Here is a 17635-nt window from a genome sequence, read left to right on the forward strand (position 1 = left end):
AAAAATTCCCAGGAATTTTTCAAAAAATGGTAGAAAAATATAACAGACAACTTCTATTTAAGTTGACAATAGCAATGTGCTAGTACAAGTATTCCTCTGCAGAAAGCCATCAGCATTCTCTCGAACTCTTCATATGCATAGGTGCGAATCAGCTGTTACAAGTTGTGAGCGATTGTTCTGAAGATGGGTCATGTTTAAAAATATAAATTCAACATCAGCAGAACCAGGTGGAAGAGACCTCAGATAAATGTGGCTACGGTGTGGCAGCAAATTAATTGCTGCTGCTGGAAAGCAAATGGGTGAAAATAGCAGTATCACCAGGCATTCCTTTGCAGGCAATGAATTCAGAGTTTTGCCTCCTGCTAAAGAGTTGTGAAAGGCTGGAGCCACTCATTCTTTCTGCAGAATCAAGGGAATGTGGCTGCGATGCTATACCTATTCAAAGCTTGAGCTTAGTCTGTTGCTTGCTGGCAATATGTTCTCTGATTCAGTCCACTGAGGTATCAATCTCACCAGAACAAAATTTTCATACAAGTACCTCTATTTACTAGTTTTTTGGCCTTCTACACAATTCTTAATCCTCTTGGTTCTCAAGTACGCACTGTACTGCAGTCTTCTGTTTTCTGCCCATGATTATCCAGCAATAAAAGTGATACTAAATTTGCCTTTTACTACTTTGAACCTGTGTCCCTTGTCTTACTGTCACAATTTAGTGTGAAGTAATTTTCCAGATCTACCGTTTACTATCTCTTCTATATCTTTATAAGATTACCTCTCAGTTGACTCCTTTCAAGACTTCAAAGCCACATATTTTTCAGCCTTTCCTCAAACCTCATCCCTCTGAAATTAGATATCAGCCTCCTGGCTCTTTTGTGAACTTCCTGAGTGTCTTCTTTGTGTCTCTATGACCATGACAGGGTGCAGTAGTCTGATCATAACATGCAGTTTGAGCATTACTTTCTGGAGAGCTGGAGCAGTTAACTTGTTACGGAAGTGTACATTGTATATATAGGTTAACATCGCTACCATGTGCCATACCACGCTGTCCCTTATCATCCATAATCATAGCTTGCATATATATATTAACGACACCCAGCTTTACCTTATCACCACCCTTGACACTGGGATTGTTAGCATGCTGTCCAACTGTCTGCCAGACATCAGAAAGAACTTGTTCAGAGGGAAGTGTTTAGCGTAAAAGAGGAAACCAAGCTTCTTGCAGTCAGCTTTAGTAGTGGAAAAGGTAGTAAGGCCGAGAATGTCAATGGGTGAAGAGGATGAAGTAGACCCAGTTTGATCCCTGGTCTCTTCTGAATAAACCAGTAACTGATTGTGAATGGCTTTAGTTTGTGCTTTTTGTTTTCTCTCTGAGGAGTAAAACAACACTTGGTTCATTCTTGACCTTGACTATGATATTGGGATAATAAAAGTTCTTGTAGATTATGCACAGGAGAACACATACCATCTTTTAGTAAATAATGCTTTGGGGTGTGACCTGATTTTTGGTAAGAAAACATGAAATTTTGGGGGGGTCTCAAATTCAAGAAGAAGAGGAACTTTTGAAATTTGTAAGCAATACAAAGGGCCAACTGAGAACTTTTGTTTCAAACGTCGTTACAACAAAGAAAAAGTGCATGTTTATGCCACTGTCTCCACAACCATCGTTGCTTTACCATTTGCATTTTCTTATTCTATCTGATTCTTTGTAGCCTGTTAGAGCTCTTTAATGCAATAACTGGCTTCTCATCTGCGCCAAAGATAAAATTTATTAATTGCCCCGATTCAATTTGAAGTAATAGCTTTTAGTGAGTGAAAATGTAATTTTGCTATACAAAATAATCTCCTAACCACAAGTAAAGTAACGTTTAACTTTTTTCCTGGTACTGATATGCCAAAAGCAATTGCAAGTACATTAACATAATACAAAGGATTCAGAATAAGTAAGCTTTTATAGAATCATAGAATGGTTACAGCCCAGAAGGGCAATCCAGTTAGTCCCATTCCCCCGCTCTTTCCCTGTAGCCCTGCAAACTTTTTCCCTTCAAGTATTTATCCAATTCGCTTTTGAAAGCCACGATTGAATCTGCTTCCACCATCCTTTCAGGCAGCGCATTCCAGATCATAACTACTTGCTGCGTAAAAAAGTTTTCCCTCACGTCGCCTTTGGTTCTTTTGCCAATCACCTTTCAATCTGTGTCCTCTGGTTCTTGATCCTTCCGCCAATGGGAACAGTTTCTCTTTATTTACTTTATCTAAACCTTTCATGATTTTGAACATTCCTATCAAATCTCCTCTTAACCTTCTCTGCTCGATAAGAACATAAAAAATAAGAACAGGAGTAGGCCATACAGCTACTGGAGCCTGTTCTGCCATTCAATAAGAACATGGCTGACCTTCGACCTCAGCTATCTTCCCATTTTTACCTCAGCGCAGCCACAATCCCTTTTGATGCCGTCCATCAGTTACCCACTGGGACACATCCTCATATGTAAATTTCTTGACGTCATTTCACTTGAGGTTGCACAATTGAGCATAGTGAATCTGCCAGCCATCAACATTCTTGTAGTTCAGTAGGAAAGCAGAATCAGGAGGAGTGCTGTGATGCAGTTTAAAAGGCAACTTTTGTCCGAGCAAGAAGCTGAAGACGATTCCTATGAATATAGAATTATTTCTGTCAAGGATCTGATTGTTCATAGATAAAATTTTCCGACACTTACCTATTAAAACTGGTGAGTGGTTTCTCGACTCGAAAGGTACTGTACTTGTAGCTGGCAATGTAAATGTAACATGATGTGATACATTGAAATTATGGGGTGCCACGTAACATTACGTGACAGGGCTATCTAAAGGAAAAGTTATGAAGCAGTTCAAAAAAGAAACCTGAAATGGTCATAAAAATGAACACATAAAGAATATATGAAGAACCCTTAAATTGGATAAGGACACATAAAGAAATTGTTAGAAACAAAGAGATTGATTTTAAACGAGAGTGGGTTTCAGGCGGACGGGGGAGGCGTGGGGGAGGAGTGGAGCGAGTGCTTAAATTTCAGACCTGGGGTATTTTTGAACTGCTGCAGTCCGTAAGGTGAAGGTACTCCAACAATGCTGTTAGGAAGTTCCCGGATTTTGACCCAGCAACAGTAAAGTACCGGCAATATATGTCTAAGTCAGGATGGTGTATGACTAGGAGGAGAACTTGGAGGTGATGGTATTTCCATACACATGCTGCCCTTGTCCTTCTAGGTGGTGGTGGTTGCAGGTTTGGGAGGCACAACCGAAGAAGTCTTGGCAAATTGCTGCAGTGCATCCTGTAGATAGTACACACTGCAGACATAGTACACTTGTGATCGAGGGGGTGGACATTTAGGCTAATGGATTAGGTGGCGATCAAGCAGACTGCTTTGTCCTGGATGGTGTTTAACTTCTTGAATGCTGTTGCAGCTGCACTCATCCAGGTGAGTGGCGAGTATTTAGATATTGCTTCCGGTGAGTCAGTCAGTACGTGATGCCAATCCTGCAAGGTTTTCCTCCCTTGGCACAATTTGAAGCAGAGCAGGGGAGTTCTCCCCAGTGTCCTGGCCAATATCTATCCCTCAACCAACATCACTAAAACAGATTATCTGGTCATTTATTTCATTGCTGTTTGTGGGGCCTTGCTGTGTGCAAATTGGCTGCTGCGTTGCCCTACATTACAACAGTGATTACACTTCAAAAGTAGTTAATTGGCTGTAAACCTCTTTTGGATGCCTTGAGGTCATGAAAGGTGCTATGGAAATGCAAGTTCTTTCTTATTTTCTTTTATTTGCCACTTAATACCACAACGTAGAGCACCAAGTCAAGGAGCAGAATCTTTTAAACAAGGAGAGTTTGGTACTCTATGGAGCAGAGGCAAATATATAGCATCACTGCCAATCATTATTAAGTAGATCTTCTCGGCTAAGGATGATGTCATTTTTATCTCATTCTGTCCATATCAATCTGCAGGAATTCATTGCATTAGGCTGTCTTTCAGAGGGAGTTAACCACCTTTTAGAGAATGTGTCATCAACAAAGAACATCAGCATTTTTGATAAGACCCGCTAGGTTATTGAAGACAAGAAACAGAATGAAGCCAAGAAACACCTCCCTGAGGAATTCCTTTGTAAGTATTAAAGTAAAATAAATGCCCACTAACAAAATTATTTGCTTCCTATAAAGAAGTTGTCCAACTAGTTCAATGACTCACTAGATAAGCCGCAAGAGATCAGCTTCTCAATGAGGCTAGGATGCCTTAATTTATCAAAAACTCCAAAATTGTTAAGTACTGGGGCTCAGACTTAAAGTTGATGAGCAAGAGACTCACTGCATTTCGGATCATGGATTAATAAGATCACAAACGGACAGATTTGCTCTGAAGCTTGCTCCATGCAAGCTGGCAATATGTTGTTTCTCAGCTCACCAAAGCTCCAAAGTTACTGTCATTACATTATTTTACTGACACTAAAATTTTATTTGAAAAATAGGAAATGTTTTCTCCCAGCTATAGAAGGGAGAAAATATTTTCCATTTTCCAAATAAAATTTAGATCATGTGTGTAATAAGATGTATACTATTGCTCTCACTGTCAATATTTTGTTTGTTATTGATATGCAATTGAGATTTTTGAGTTCTTGTGAAATTATATTTGTAAAGTTATTAAATATCATGTAAATGATATAACATTTCATATTGATATGATTCCTGCATGCAAGAACCCGTTTTATGCTTAGGTGAATGTTAGTTGATAGATAATTGCACTAGTTTGTAGTTTTTACAAAAAAATGAACAGAACCACAGAGTATGTACCCAAACTATCAATAAAAGTTCTACGGTCCCATATAATAAAAATAGAATTTGACTTGTTCAGTCACTTTAATCTAATGGACCGAAATATAGAAGGACAGAATCGTGGAATTTGATCTAAATGGTATAAAAATTCCAGAATCTTATGTAATAAAAATTGAATTTGATTTATTAAGTCACATAAAACAGAGGCCTTAGTGATAGTTTGGAAATAGTTAGCTCTATTCAATTAATTAGGCAGTTAAGTCTATATTTTTCGTGTCTTTGCATAAATATCAACTTCCCCCATCCCTCACATGACTGAATGTTTGAAATTGTTGCAAAAAATGGGTAAGAAAGGATTGGAAAGGCATCAGTGACCTGATAAAATGATACTTTCACCAAGCATTTCTAAGCTCTTTTCACTGGCCATGGACTGCTCTGTTTTCATCAGGTAGACATGATTTCTGTCTGTGGACCTGTTGGCTATAGACTTTGTCCATGCTCCTGCTGACCGTGGCCTTGTGTGCCTGCTTCCACGGTCCTCCAAGTGCTCCCTTCCCCTTTTCCTGTTGTCCTAGCTGTTCTCTCATCTCCTAATAAACTGAATGTGCCTTGCACCCCCTTCCCCCACAAGTCTTTCTATATCCCAGACCACCCACCTCGAGTATTCCCAAACCCAGGTCCCTGGGTACTCCCAATCCCCAAATTCGTCTCAGTTTCAGATCCCCAGGTATTCCCAAACACCAGCCCCAAAGCATTTCCAGCCCAAACTCCACATAGCCTTGAATGCTCCGAGGGCTGAGCTCCAGCAATGTTCTTAGATCCTAATCCCCTTAATTTTCCATGATACGAGACCCACAGTGCTTCCAAATTCCAGCCCTCCCAGGTACTCACAGATTCCAGACCCCTTTCTCTTCCACCCTGCCAAGAGCTTCCTATCCTTCCAGTGCTCCCAGGGTCCACCCTTTTATTCAAGTGATTCCAAGCCACAGCTCTGCCAGAATCCATCCCAGAAGTACACGATGGCTGCAGTCTTGGCCCTCTTCAACTGGTGCCTACCACGTACTGAGTGCATGCCCACTTCCTCTTGGGCCAGACACCCACCCCTCCCACCCTGAACTTGTAGCCTTTACTTTCTCTCTCACCATTGCCTGTTTCAGCATCTCCCAAACAGGGTCTCCTCACCAGATCAGAGTACAACTTTGAGACTGGTACAGATTAGCTACCATCCTCCTGCATTCTCTGGTCTGTAAAAAAAAAAACTGAGATTAAAAATAAGCACATTGGTAAAGGAACATATATCAAACAGATCTCCATGGAAAGACTGGAAGACATAGAAGAAAGGGAAGACATAGAGGAGCGATTTGAGCTCCTCAAACTGATGATTGGTTTCTGGATTCTGCAACAATTAAAATGAGTTACATATGGTAAGAATTCTGGGAATTCCACCTTTTCCCTGAATATGTAAAACTTTGGCCATTGACCAAAATCCTAAGATGGAAGAATAGGTGAGAGGTCACCAGATGAATCAACAACACACACAGTGGAATATGGGAGAATTACTGCTTTCGACATGTCTCTGTTTTAATGCAAAACCTACAGCAAGTAGTCAACGATCAGGGAGGCAGTAGGCCATTGAGAGAGGCAACTGCTCCAGACATGGTGGGGCCATGTCTTTGTTTTAAAGCAAAACCGATCAACACCTAGAACGTGGGATGAAAAGGAAGCCTTGTGTGGCAAGTGCTCAACAAATCGGAATGAACAATGGCCCATCGAGAGAAGCAATTGCAACATGATGAGAGACCATCAAAAACCATCAAAGATTCTTGAGGACTTTGTAAGAACTGTTTACATAGGCACTTAAGTGACGAAGACCATTGTAAGAGAGGTGTATATCACTGGAAGCTCGAAACCCCTCTCCCGCTTGTTTTTCAGTCTTGCTTTTGCTCTCTCTTGTTCTGCTCCTCCTGTTCTGCTCTCTTGCTTTTGCTGTCTCTGGTTCTTGCTTCTTATCTCTTTTCCAGCTCTTTCTCTCTCTCTCTTCCTCTTAGTTCCTGCTCTTCTTTCTTTTTGTTCACCTGAGCTCTCCATGGAGGAGAGAAGCTTCCAGTGAAACCAACGACCCCTACGTGAGAGAACCGGTCAGCCAGACCTGCAAGTGCAAAGGATTGGTGAGCCTTGACCATATGTGTGTGTGTGTGTGTATGTGTGTGATAAGTGTCTCCAGGGTCCCCACCAACCTCTTAGTTTAGTGGGATAAAGTACTGTAGTGGGTGTGTGTAACTCAATGTACTGTGTAGGACCGTTTTTATCGTTATTTTCTTCGTGTTGACGGTATAATAAAACCAACATTCCAATTCAATTCAAACCAAGTTTGTGTGTTCTCTGGCTTTTCGGCTACGTGATCCATCACTGGGTGCGTTAGCATAAGTCCCGTTTTCCTGAAAACCCGATCCGTGTGGTATAAGTGTTCCTTGGCTAGACCAGGGACCAGATATCTGCACCGATCAACAGGGTGAGAACAACCCCAAAACACCCCAAACATGGAATGAATATCAAAGAGATATATCATAATTCTTCATTTAAAAGAAATTATCCTGGTATTTTCTTCTTCTACAAAATTATTTTCAACTTGTTAAATGCGACAGCAGACCTGTTACAGAGAAAGATGCTTTGATTTAAAGATGGTCGTCACCATGGAAGCAAATAGGGGAGAAGTAGCAGGAAGAAGGCACATGCTACTTTCGTCTTAATGACATCACACACAAACACAACAATCTTTCCCAATCATTTCAAAATCATTATATTCTCATATTCTCTGTTGATAAACATTTTATAATGTTGATAATACACCAATAATGTTAGCAACATAACAATGGAATGTATTGCCTGAAAGGGAAGCAGATTCAATAGTGACTTTCGAAAGGGAATTGGATATACACTTAAAAAGGAAATATTTGCAGGACTATGGGGAGTGGATAGTTTTTTCATTTGGATAGTTTTTTCAAAGAGCTGGCAAATGCAAGATGGGCCAAATGGCCTTCTTCTGCACTGTATGATTCTATGATAACCATCACTATATGCAAATAAATCCATAATAGGTCACTTTTATAGGCAGTTTCCCCAATGATTTATGGCTTACGATAGTATTTTAATAATATCCTGCTTTAAGCACCACAACACATTTTAACTCATTTAGTTGACTTTTCATAGTAGAATAGTTATGGTGCTTATCTTTTTGACATGGTCATGCATTAATATGTAGATTCATGATAAAACAGGAAATGATTTTTCGAGTAATGAACCTTGAATTTGTTCTAAAGCCATGTACTTGCACATTGTACGTTGAATTGAAAAGGATGCAATATGCAAATTCTGTCCACAGCTATTTCTAATGAATGGTTTTACGCTGCAATGGGGGACCTGAAGCATCGAAAACCATCACCTTACACTTCACACCAGACGTATAGACTGCTTTCAGACTATACACATGTTCCATCCCAAACTATCAGCTAGTCATTGACCACTGGTGGAAAATGTGCTTGAGTGTACATCAGGACAAGATTGGACTTGGCTGTGATACCCTCTGTGATGAATAACATGCTAACACTAGTCTAAACTCATACATGAAGAATCATGGAATACTGGAAGGCTGCTAACAGCTGTGGAATCATATCCCAGCAAGAGTCAGCACCTTTAGGAGAAAATAAAAATTATGGTCACAGTATGAATGAACTATGACGATTATTATTGCAATGCCTGAATTAGTGAATATGCTGGATTTAAGACATTGCAACCAGCAACTCTCTCTATGCAGGAGTCCTCCCTTGCATCATTGGGGATCCAAGGTGGATAGTGTTGCATGGAACATTACCGACAAATATGTTTTTGAGCCACTTCACAGACTCCTTGTAACTTTTGCGGCCTGGATGAGTCCGTGTTTCATGTTTAAATGGAATGAGAGGTTTCAGCCTCTGTTCCATTATTTGAAGGGGCTGCTCCTCAACTTCTGACTCCACTTCAGTCCCACGCTCTTTGGCCACCCGGTGTGGGGGCCGGGAGGCGGTGGTGGTGGGCAAGTTGGAGAACCTCTTCGTGGGTCTGCTCATGGGCCTGGCCAAGGTAGCCATCCACAGGTCCAGGTTGGATGTGGCCCGTGGGGGCTGTCGCTCTGGCTGCCTGCCTCTCTTCCATGGCTTTTTCCGGTGGCCCCAGAGAAGGAGCACACGGTGTCCGCCGGTACCCTTGAGGCCTACCATGACCAGTGGGCATCACAGGAACTGGAGTGTGTAATGGATACAGGAAACAATATTATTATTTAATTTGTTAAGTTTCCTTTGTCCTTTTTGATTTGGGTTTTATTAGTTGCACCCATCTAAAAAGAGGGCTCTTTTGTTAGATATTTTAGGTTGATGGCACCGGGGCAACTTATCGTTTTATTAAAAGAGGCAACCAGGAACTCGTCTTGGACATAGACTTAGTTTATTTGAAATATCTGGAATAATGATAGCAAAATAGCACATTTTAGCATAGCCTGGCGTGACAATGTATTTAGAAAAGCAAGGATGATTGCTTCCACAGCACTGCCACCATGATTGCTGAGATCTGACGGGTTCTTTGACCCAGAGGAATCCTGGTGATGTGGGGCACCGCCCACCCTCTGACGTCAGTGGGCAACAGGTGAAGAAACTTTCCTGGGTTAGGGTGAAGTCGAGGTGAGTGTGAACAATGTGATCTCTTGGAAAGTTACTTCTTAAGATGGAGTGCTCGCTGCTGATTTCTTGTACGCTCCTTACATTGTCCGTTGGGGCACTCGGGACTTCTGGCGCTGGTGCCAACAATGGTAAGTCTGAGACTCCCAACTTTCTGAGTAGACGTTTTAAAGTGGTAGATTTATGAGAATTACCGATTTTTTTTTAAAGCGTGCGATAAGATGTTGAAGTGTTGCGGAAAGTTTGATGCTGAACAGGTGTTGGGAAGCTTCTGAGAAGCACGAGAAAAGGTTTAAAAGCACAGCACTGACACTTGGATCATTTTAATCATCCACCTGAAGCAATACGATTCTAAAAATATCGCCGAAGTGTAACAGTAATTCATTAACTTGTTCACAAGGATTGCAGTGTGTTATTAAAAAACATTCCGCTGATTGCAATTTTTGGCAAAAAAAAGTAACGAGAATTGTACAAAAAGTTTCTGTCACAGTTCGAAGTTTCGATTTAAAAAAAACAATCAGAGGACATAACTTCAATTTTATCTCAATTTCCTTGTGGACCACTTCTTTTGCGATTTTAATTACATTGTAAATGTCGAGATACAATATTAGCTTCCTTTTGGTTGGATATTATCAGAATGATCATAAAATCTTGAAAAAGTAAACAAGCAGATGTTGTTTTGTGTTGTGTTTGATATGTGACCAGCGATTTCAGCGACATCGGTATCGAATTTCTATTGCAGCCAAAGTTAATTGGGATGGGGTGCTGATGATGAGGGGGAGTTCTACCTTAAAACAGGGAATTTGCAATAACTCATTAGTCTTCCTCATTCTGTCGTCTTTTGTGACAAGGACAGGCCGATGAATATAGAGTCTGCACAAACGGGATTTTTTTTTAAATTGGGAAACAAGTGTAACACCAGTATTACGGACCTCACTCTCAACTTGCCACAATAAGCCGTCGGACATAAGAAATTTAAATTACCACCCCATGTCTTATGCCAGTGGCAGTAGCTCCAACACGTGAATGTTGTCACACATGCACAAAGGTGTATTAATATATATGTGTGCAGTGATTAATCAAGTGGACAACAGTTTTCAAAATGTTATGTGAATATCTATGCTCTGAAGTTCTTCTGACATGAATGAATATCGCTAAGGGGACAAGCTTCATGCCAAAAGGATTCACATCCTAAGTCAGCTTGTTTATCATGCAGTGCAGTGATACTCATGTGTGTGCAGGGGAAACCGGGGGTGAAAAACCTTGACAACAGTTAATATGTCACAGAGATTTTCTTGTGTTAACTGCTGGGCCACTCTTTAAAATTCCCACATTTTAAAGTGGATTGAAGCACTGTGAGGAAGAGGCTTCACCTTTTCTTCCCCTGGAAAATGATATATTAAACTCTCCCCCCGCCTCCGTAACAGTCTGAACTTTTTTGGTCCAACAGCCTCTTTTTGGACTGTTAATCTTTCGTGTCATGAAAGGGACACTGATTCGCCAAGTGGAGCAAGAAAATTGAAAGGCAGCCATGCATGTAACTTCCTGTCAGAAAATAAAATGTTTTAACAATTGTTTCTGAAAATTGCAATGATTAGTTTCAGATAAACCCTATAAACTTCTGAATTGGAAATAAATGAATCAATAATTTCCTTTAAAAGTAGAGAAAGATTTTTATATTTGAATTTATAATATGAGTAAAATGTCACATTTTAACATATTGTAAGAAAGCAACTTGAAAAATACTTTTTGAATCAGTGTTTGAAATGTGTTTGCATTCTAATGCTATCTGCTGCATAATAGTGCTTGCATACTTTTTTCATATTCATATTTTTGACTTGTCTCCTAAGTGAGTGAAGACATCATTGAAGGAACATGGGTGACTCACAACCAACCAATAATCAAATATCAGACCTGGTTTATCTGACTAACTATCGCACCACTCAGCATGTTCAATCGCTGAGCCCAGGAGTACTTATTAGTTTCACGTAATTATCTTGTAATGTCGTACTGAGTTAGCCGATCTAAGTTGGCATAGGCCTAGACAGTTGGTTTCAATGTCCTTTGACTAGGAGGGGGCAATATCAGTTAGGATTCCTGATTGTTGTTTGGTGATGAGTATGAGTGTGAATATCGGGTGAGAACATTGTTGGGCATGGCTCTTAATCTTCAATGGTTGAATGGCTTGCCAAAAGTCATTGTGTGCACTCATATTTGAAAGGGCAGCTTGGGTGATGTACAGGAGGGCTACTGGTGCCCATAGAGCTGTACCCTAACTACTGGCCGTTCCTCTCAACTGTGTTATTAAGAAATCTAAACAAAGGCTCTAAATATAACATGCAATACGTCATCAAAGTTGAAAAGACCCAGGAGAAAATTTGATGACTTTCTAAAATTTGTAATGTTCTTCGAGTGATGTCAAACAGAATGGATCTTAAATTACAGAATTAAACTATTCTATAGTTATGAAAAAATAAAAATAATTCACAGCATTGAAGCTGCAGTATGCAAGCCTTTTTAATACTCCTTTTTTATGGGACAGTTGACTTTGATGGTGTTCTTATAATGTCATCAATATGACCCTTGATATTGGAAGCAGCAAAAACCCTTCTGGAAGAGGGTTTTGATCCCTGCCTCTGAATAAAGTGCTATCGCAGCAAATGTAAGTGGTTGTGACTGGTGGCATTTGGCATTGAGCCTGCCATGTTATGTCTGGACATAGGCCAGCTGACCTCCCAGTCTGCTTTTGCTATTTCTGGCCAGAGCAGAGCTACCCCTGATAATCAGGTCCGGACAGCCTGGCTTGCATCTTCCCTTTGTTGCCAAATCCTCCCCACAATATGAATGGGTCAATTTGATGCCTAATGTATCCCATACAATTACTGAAACATTTCCAGTGTCTAATTTCAAATTATTTTTTTCAAGTCAGTGCAATTATTCAATTTTAAACTTAAAATATCACATTCAAGTTTTATGTAGATTTTCTTTTTAAAAACAGCATGACTCCTGTATTGTTTTCCAGATGGACATTTCCACTTGTTTATTGTCTTTTGTTGTGATCTTTGTTTTCTGCATGCAGCTGCTCCTACCAAATAACATAACTTTTAAAAACATGGAACTGCCAACACAGCAAAAGTTGTATTGACAGCAACAATCAACAAAACAAAAAGAATTCAGATCGATATTGCCAACTCAGTAGAATACAACCTGAGGCTGATGTGCTGAAAATATGGAGTGCTCTGATCAGACAGCACCTTGCGCATTGTAGTCGGTTCTGGTCTCCAAAGCACCAGGAAAACATCTAAGTGGTGCTGATCCTTGTTCGAGTTGTGAGGAAAGATTAGAAAAACTCCTATTTTCCAGCGTTAACTGAGATGAAAGAGGAGATTTGTAGGGCTCTCATATACTAAGTGGAAAAGAAAAGGTCACTCTGGGGCACAATTTCAAGTTAAACTAAACTATTGGGCATGGGGAAGTTGGTACCAACTAGCAAAACAGAAGTTCAGAACTGGTGTTTCCTAACATTTCTTCATGCAAAGCGCTTAAAATCTTGAATTGTTTTGCATGAAACTGCAGGAAAAACTGTGGAATTTTCAAGAGGCAGTTGCATATTGTGATGGTAGGCCGAGAGGTTTCTGCGCAAGGATAAGCTAAGTAGGCTGGGCTGAACTGAATTCCCTAATCTACAATTCTCTTTGTGATTTTTGCAATAAAATGGTGCACAAGATCACTGTCATGTATTTTGCGATTAACACTTAACAAATGTGCAATGTTTAAAATGGTAAGTGGATAGTTGGCTTCCTTCCACAGTGTCACATTTTAAGTTCCAATGGAACATGAAGCCTTTGGAATTCAAATCTGTGTATTTATTGTCATCTCATTAGTGCAGGGATGTGAAATGTTCCAGGAAGTGGCGACAGGAAAACTGAAAGGATAGCCAACATTAAAATGCATTATCAGTGATTGTCTCAGTGACAAGCTTTCTACTGATGTAAATGCAGACACGACAACAAGAAGTCACAGAAACCCTGTCCGTGCATTATCCTTTTAATATGTAAAGATGCAGTTGCATATCATTGATTATGTTCAGGCACTGGATAAATTCACTTTTACAGAATGGGCTTTGTTTTGTGAAGCTGTTAACTCAAAATTGCTGTTATGGGTAGAAAGTAGGCTTTATGCCAAAGCTAACTTTATTGAACAGGCATATGACTTTTTATATTTAAATATCTGTAACCTTTCCAGGTTAATTTTTATTTTTGTCATATCCTCCATCAATAATTTTTAAATGCACCAGATAGGATTGGATGCTGAAGCCACTGTTTTCCAATGCAGAATAATTTTATATTGAAAAAAATACAGTGATAACATTAAAAATGTTAGCTTTCATAATTCACTTATATACCCATAATGTAGTGAAACAAGTCACATCTTCAATACAGAAAACAGCATTCAATACAGAACACAGAGGTACTGGTTCATAGGACTTTTCGGAGGATAGCATTTGAATAGTTCTTGGCTACTGTGGGTAAATGGAACAATGGAACCTTATTTTTGCTAATCACCAGAAGGTTAATTATAATTTGCCATTACGTGATGTATTAATGATATCCATATTTTTATATAAATATTAAACTCAATGAATATTTGTAATGTCATCAGAAAAACACCAATAATGTAACAACAGTTGCTACACGACTCAACTTAGCGTTCAATGTGTTCCAGGTCAGCTTCATTAAAAAAAAAATTAATACTGGGCTCCGAATCAATTCAAAAATCCATAATGTTCGTACTCAGCATTCAGGATCAAAAAAGACCCAGATTAGCACCAAATCTATGGAGTTGTTCATTGGTAAATATGCTGACGTTAGCCAAGTGACTGCCAGTGTTTCGATTCAAAATGTCGTCACCATGGCAGTTTGGGAAGGTTTTTCCAACCAAGTAGGAGACTTAAAAAAACTTAATTTGTCTATAATAACTGAAAAGAAGAGTACTTTACATTGAAACCGACCAAAGTAAGTACAGAAAGCAAATGGTGGGCCATAATTTGCTGTAATGGGGCATGTAATGGCGTCTTGCCCTTGCACGTTCAGGTTTCAAAAATTTTTGCATGGCAAATTGCTGAAAGTGCAAGGTGATAACGGGCAAACAACTGTGTATCTCCTTATCCAATCAGATTGAAGGATTGTGAAATTAACAGCGCAAGGACTGAGAAGGAAGTGTAAATTACAGTCGGTAAATTCAGTATCAAATCAGATTCAGAAAGAGAGGGAAAGAAAGATTGGATTAAGAGAGAGAGAAAAAAGTGACAGAAAGGAAAAGTAAAACAAAATTTAATTAAAAATTTTACATTTTTAAAATCTCCAACAACTAAAACCTGAATGAATGAGACTCCACACTTGTAATAGTTGATTTTCAGTGCCAGAGTGGTTGACTGTCAGTAATTAATACATACCATGTTGTTAAAAGGGTACTTAGACTGAAATGGACAAGACTTAACTTTCTGTGGCGAGTTTAGTTCGAATCTGCTGCGCAAATACAGCAACTTTACGCCGTTCAATGCATTCCAATAGTGAGGCAGACAGTGAGATGCCGTTTTCCTGAAGCTAACGGCGGAGCAGCGCATCTTGGACAGCAACTTTTGGATTTCACCGTTTAACCGCGCATTTGTCCCTCACCTGAATTTGCTGCAGCATTTGTGCCATTAACCTCATCGTTATTATGACAGCAAATTCTGGCCCAACATGAAAACCCAAAATAACAACATTAAATAATAGGCCTGACAGAACCTCAATAGATAAGTTCGAATAGGAACATAGGAAGATAGGAACAGGAGTCGGCCATTCAGCCCCTCGTGCCTGCTCCGCCATTTGATAAGATCATGGCTGATCTGTGATCTAACTCCATATACCTGCCTTTGGCCCATATCCCTTAATACCTTTGGTTGCCAAAAAGCTATCTATCTCAGATTTAAATTTAGCAATTGAGCTAGTATCAATTGCCGTTAAATGGTCTTGCTCCAAAATACTAACCTGATCGATCTCCCTGCTATTGGGATTGCTGCAATATGTATTTTTACAGTTCTATTCTGAACTTCAAAATATCAGAATGTATTATTGTGGCACGTGTACAAGATTGTGTATGGATGTTATATTTGTTTTTGTATTTGAATGGAATTCAACCTAAAGTATGCTTTCTTGCTCTAAAACAGTGTTATTGTTTAGGTGGTGTTGGATATAAAAATCTACTCTGTAAAAGGCCATTCTGCCAACTCCTTTTGAACAGTCTCACATACTGATGTTTTTTGCTAATCTTGTATCACCGTGTGAAGTGAAACAATATAGAGGACTTTTATGATCATTTGAAGGGACACATAACTTTAAAGCAGCGACTAATGTACTGGACGAGAGAGATTGTAAATATTGGGAATATTATGAGTAGAGAAGGGGACTTACAGTGAACTAGAATTGTGTCAACAATCCATTAGGGAAGATTTTCCTGGGTCTGTACCCATGCACAATATTCGCTGAGGGGCAGCGAATATTGGAAATTAATAGAAGGAAAACTGGGTGGATTGCTTTATAGGTGTGAGCTCTGACCCACCCGACTTTGTGATATGTGCTGTGCCTGGGTGATCCAGTGCCAGGAAGGTGTTCTCTATTGAATCCATCATTTTGATTCTGTGCACTGTCATTGCTGGCTTATTCACGTCTTCCTCTACCTTCAGGTAATATCCTCAGCTAAAATTTTAAAAAATTGTAATGACTGTGCAAAACCACACAAGAATTTTTGCTTTAAAGTCCCATTCATCCGCATATATGCAGTTACTATAACCTTCCAAATTTAGCACCAAGGGTACTAACTCTGATTAGGAAACTGCTTCCATTTAAGATGTTTCAGTAATATAAAATGAGAATCAGAAGGAAGAGCAGTAATCTTGCAGCACAAAGAAAGTAAGTCAGATAGGATGACTTGCGGTGTATCCTAGCCCTGTATCTGCACTATTGACTAATAGAATTACCAGGATCTGGGTTTATCCAGCAGGCTTATGCAGATTAAAGCTTTAGGGGGTAGAGACTGAAAATTTTCAACTAACTAGTTGGTTGAAAATGTACTGGGGAAAGCCTTTCGTTTTCTTTGTAAAACAGCAGTTTTCAGTATTTCATATATTTATTTGGGGAGAGAAGAGTGAGGGTTGTTGTTTCTGAGAATGGGACATGTTCCACTTTCAGTGTCAGGGAAAGCATGACTTAGATGCTAAATAAAGGGTCCTCTGACTCTGTCCCAACAATACATCTTAACCCCATATTTTGAAGAGCCCCGCACTGTAGTGTTGTGTTTTGGGCCCACGCTCTCTAGGTGTTTTTCATAAGACCATAAGAGATAGGAGCAGGAGAAGGCCATTTGGCCCTTCAAGCCTGCCCTGCCATTTAATGAGATCATGGCTGATCTGATTTTTACCTCAACTCCACTTTCCTGCCTTTTCCCCATATTGTTTGACTCCCTTGCTGATCAAAAATTTGTCCAACTCAGCCTTGAATGTATTCAATAACTCAGCCTCCACAGCTTTTTGGGGTAAAGAATTCCAAAGATTCAAGACCCTCTGGGAGAAGAAATTCCTCCTAATTTCCGTCTTAAACAGGCGACCCCATATTCTGAGACGATGCCCCCTAGTTTTAGATTCCCCCATGAGGGGTAACATCCTCACAGCATCTACCCTCGAGTCCCCTCAGAATCTTGTATGTTTCAACAAGATCTCCTCTCATTCTTCTAAACTCCAATGAGTATAGACCCAACCCGTTCAACCTTTCCTCATAAGACAACGCTTCCATACCTGGAATCAACCTAGTGAACCTTCTCTGAACTGCCTCCAATGCAAGTATGTCCTTCCTTAAATAAGGGCACCAGAACTGTATGCAGTACTCCAGGTCTGGTCTCATCAGCACTCTGTACAGTTATAGCATGACTTCCCTGATTTTATACTCCATCCCCCTAGAAATAAAGGCCAATATTCCATTTGCCTTCCGGATTACCTGCTGCACCTGTATGTTGACTTTTTGTGTTTCATGTACGAGGAAACCCAAATCCTTCTGTACCGCAGCATTTTGTAATATTTCTCC

At 39.8% G+C, this 17635-nt stretch overlaps 1 protein-coding gene across 5 annotated transcripts in view; it reads left to right on the plus strand.

Annotated features, from left to right (window-relative positions):
• Window positions 1-9493: 9493 nt before the first annotated feature.
• Window positions 9494-17635, plus strand: part of LOC137341938 (polycystin-1-like protein 1) — a 288830-nt gene continuing 280688 nt past the window's right edge. For 3 of the 5 annotated variants that reach the window (XR_010967170.1, XM_068005486.1, XM_068005476.1), the window contains exon 1: window positions 9494-9646. Coding sequence is in view for 4 of the 5 variants with exons in the window: in XM_068005486.1 (XP_067861587.1) it covers window positions 9562-9646 (85 nt within the window). In the remaining variant the exon portion in view is untranslated. The remainder of the gene's footprint in view (window positions 9647-17635) is intronic. The other 2 variants (XM_068005458.1, XM_068005466.1) reach the window with 1 other exon arrangement.

Source organism: Heptranchias perlo, chromosome 2, assembly GCF_035084215.1.
Source record: "Heptranchias perlo isolate sHepPer1 chromosome 2, sHepPer1.hap1, whole genome shotgun sequence".
Lineage (NCBI taxonomy): Eukaryota > Metazoa > Chordata > Chondrichthyes > Hexanchiformes > Hexanchidae > Heptranchias > Heptranchias perlo.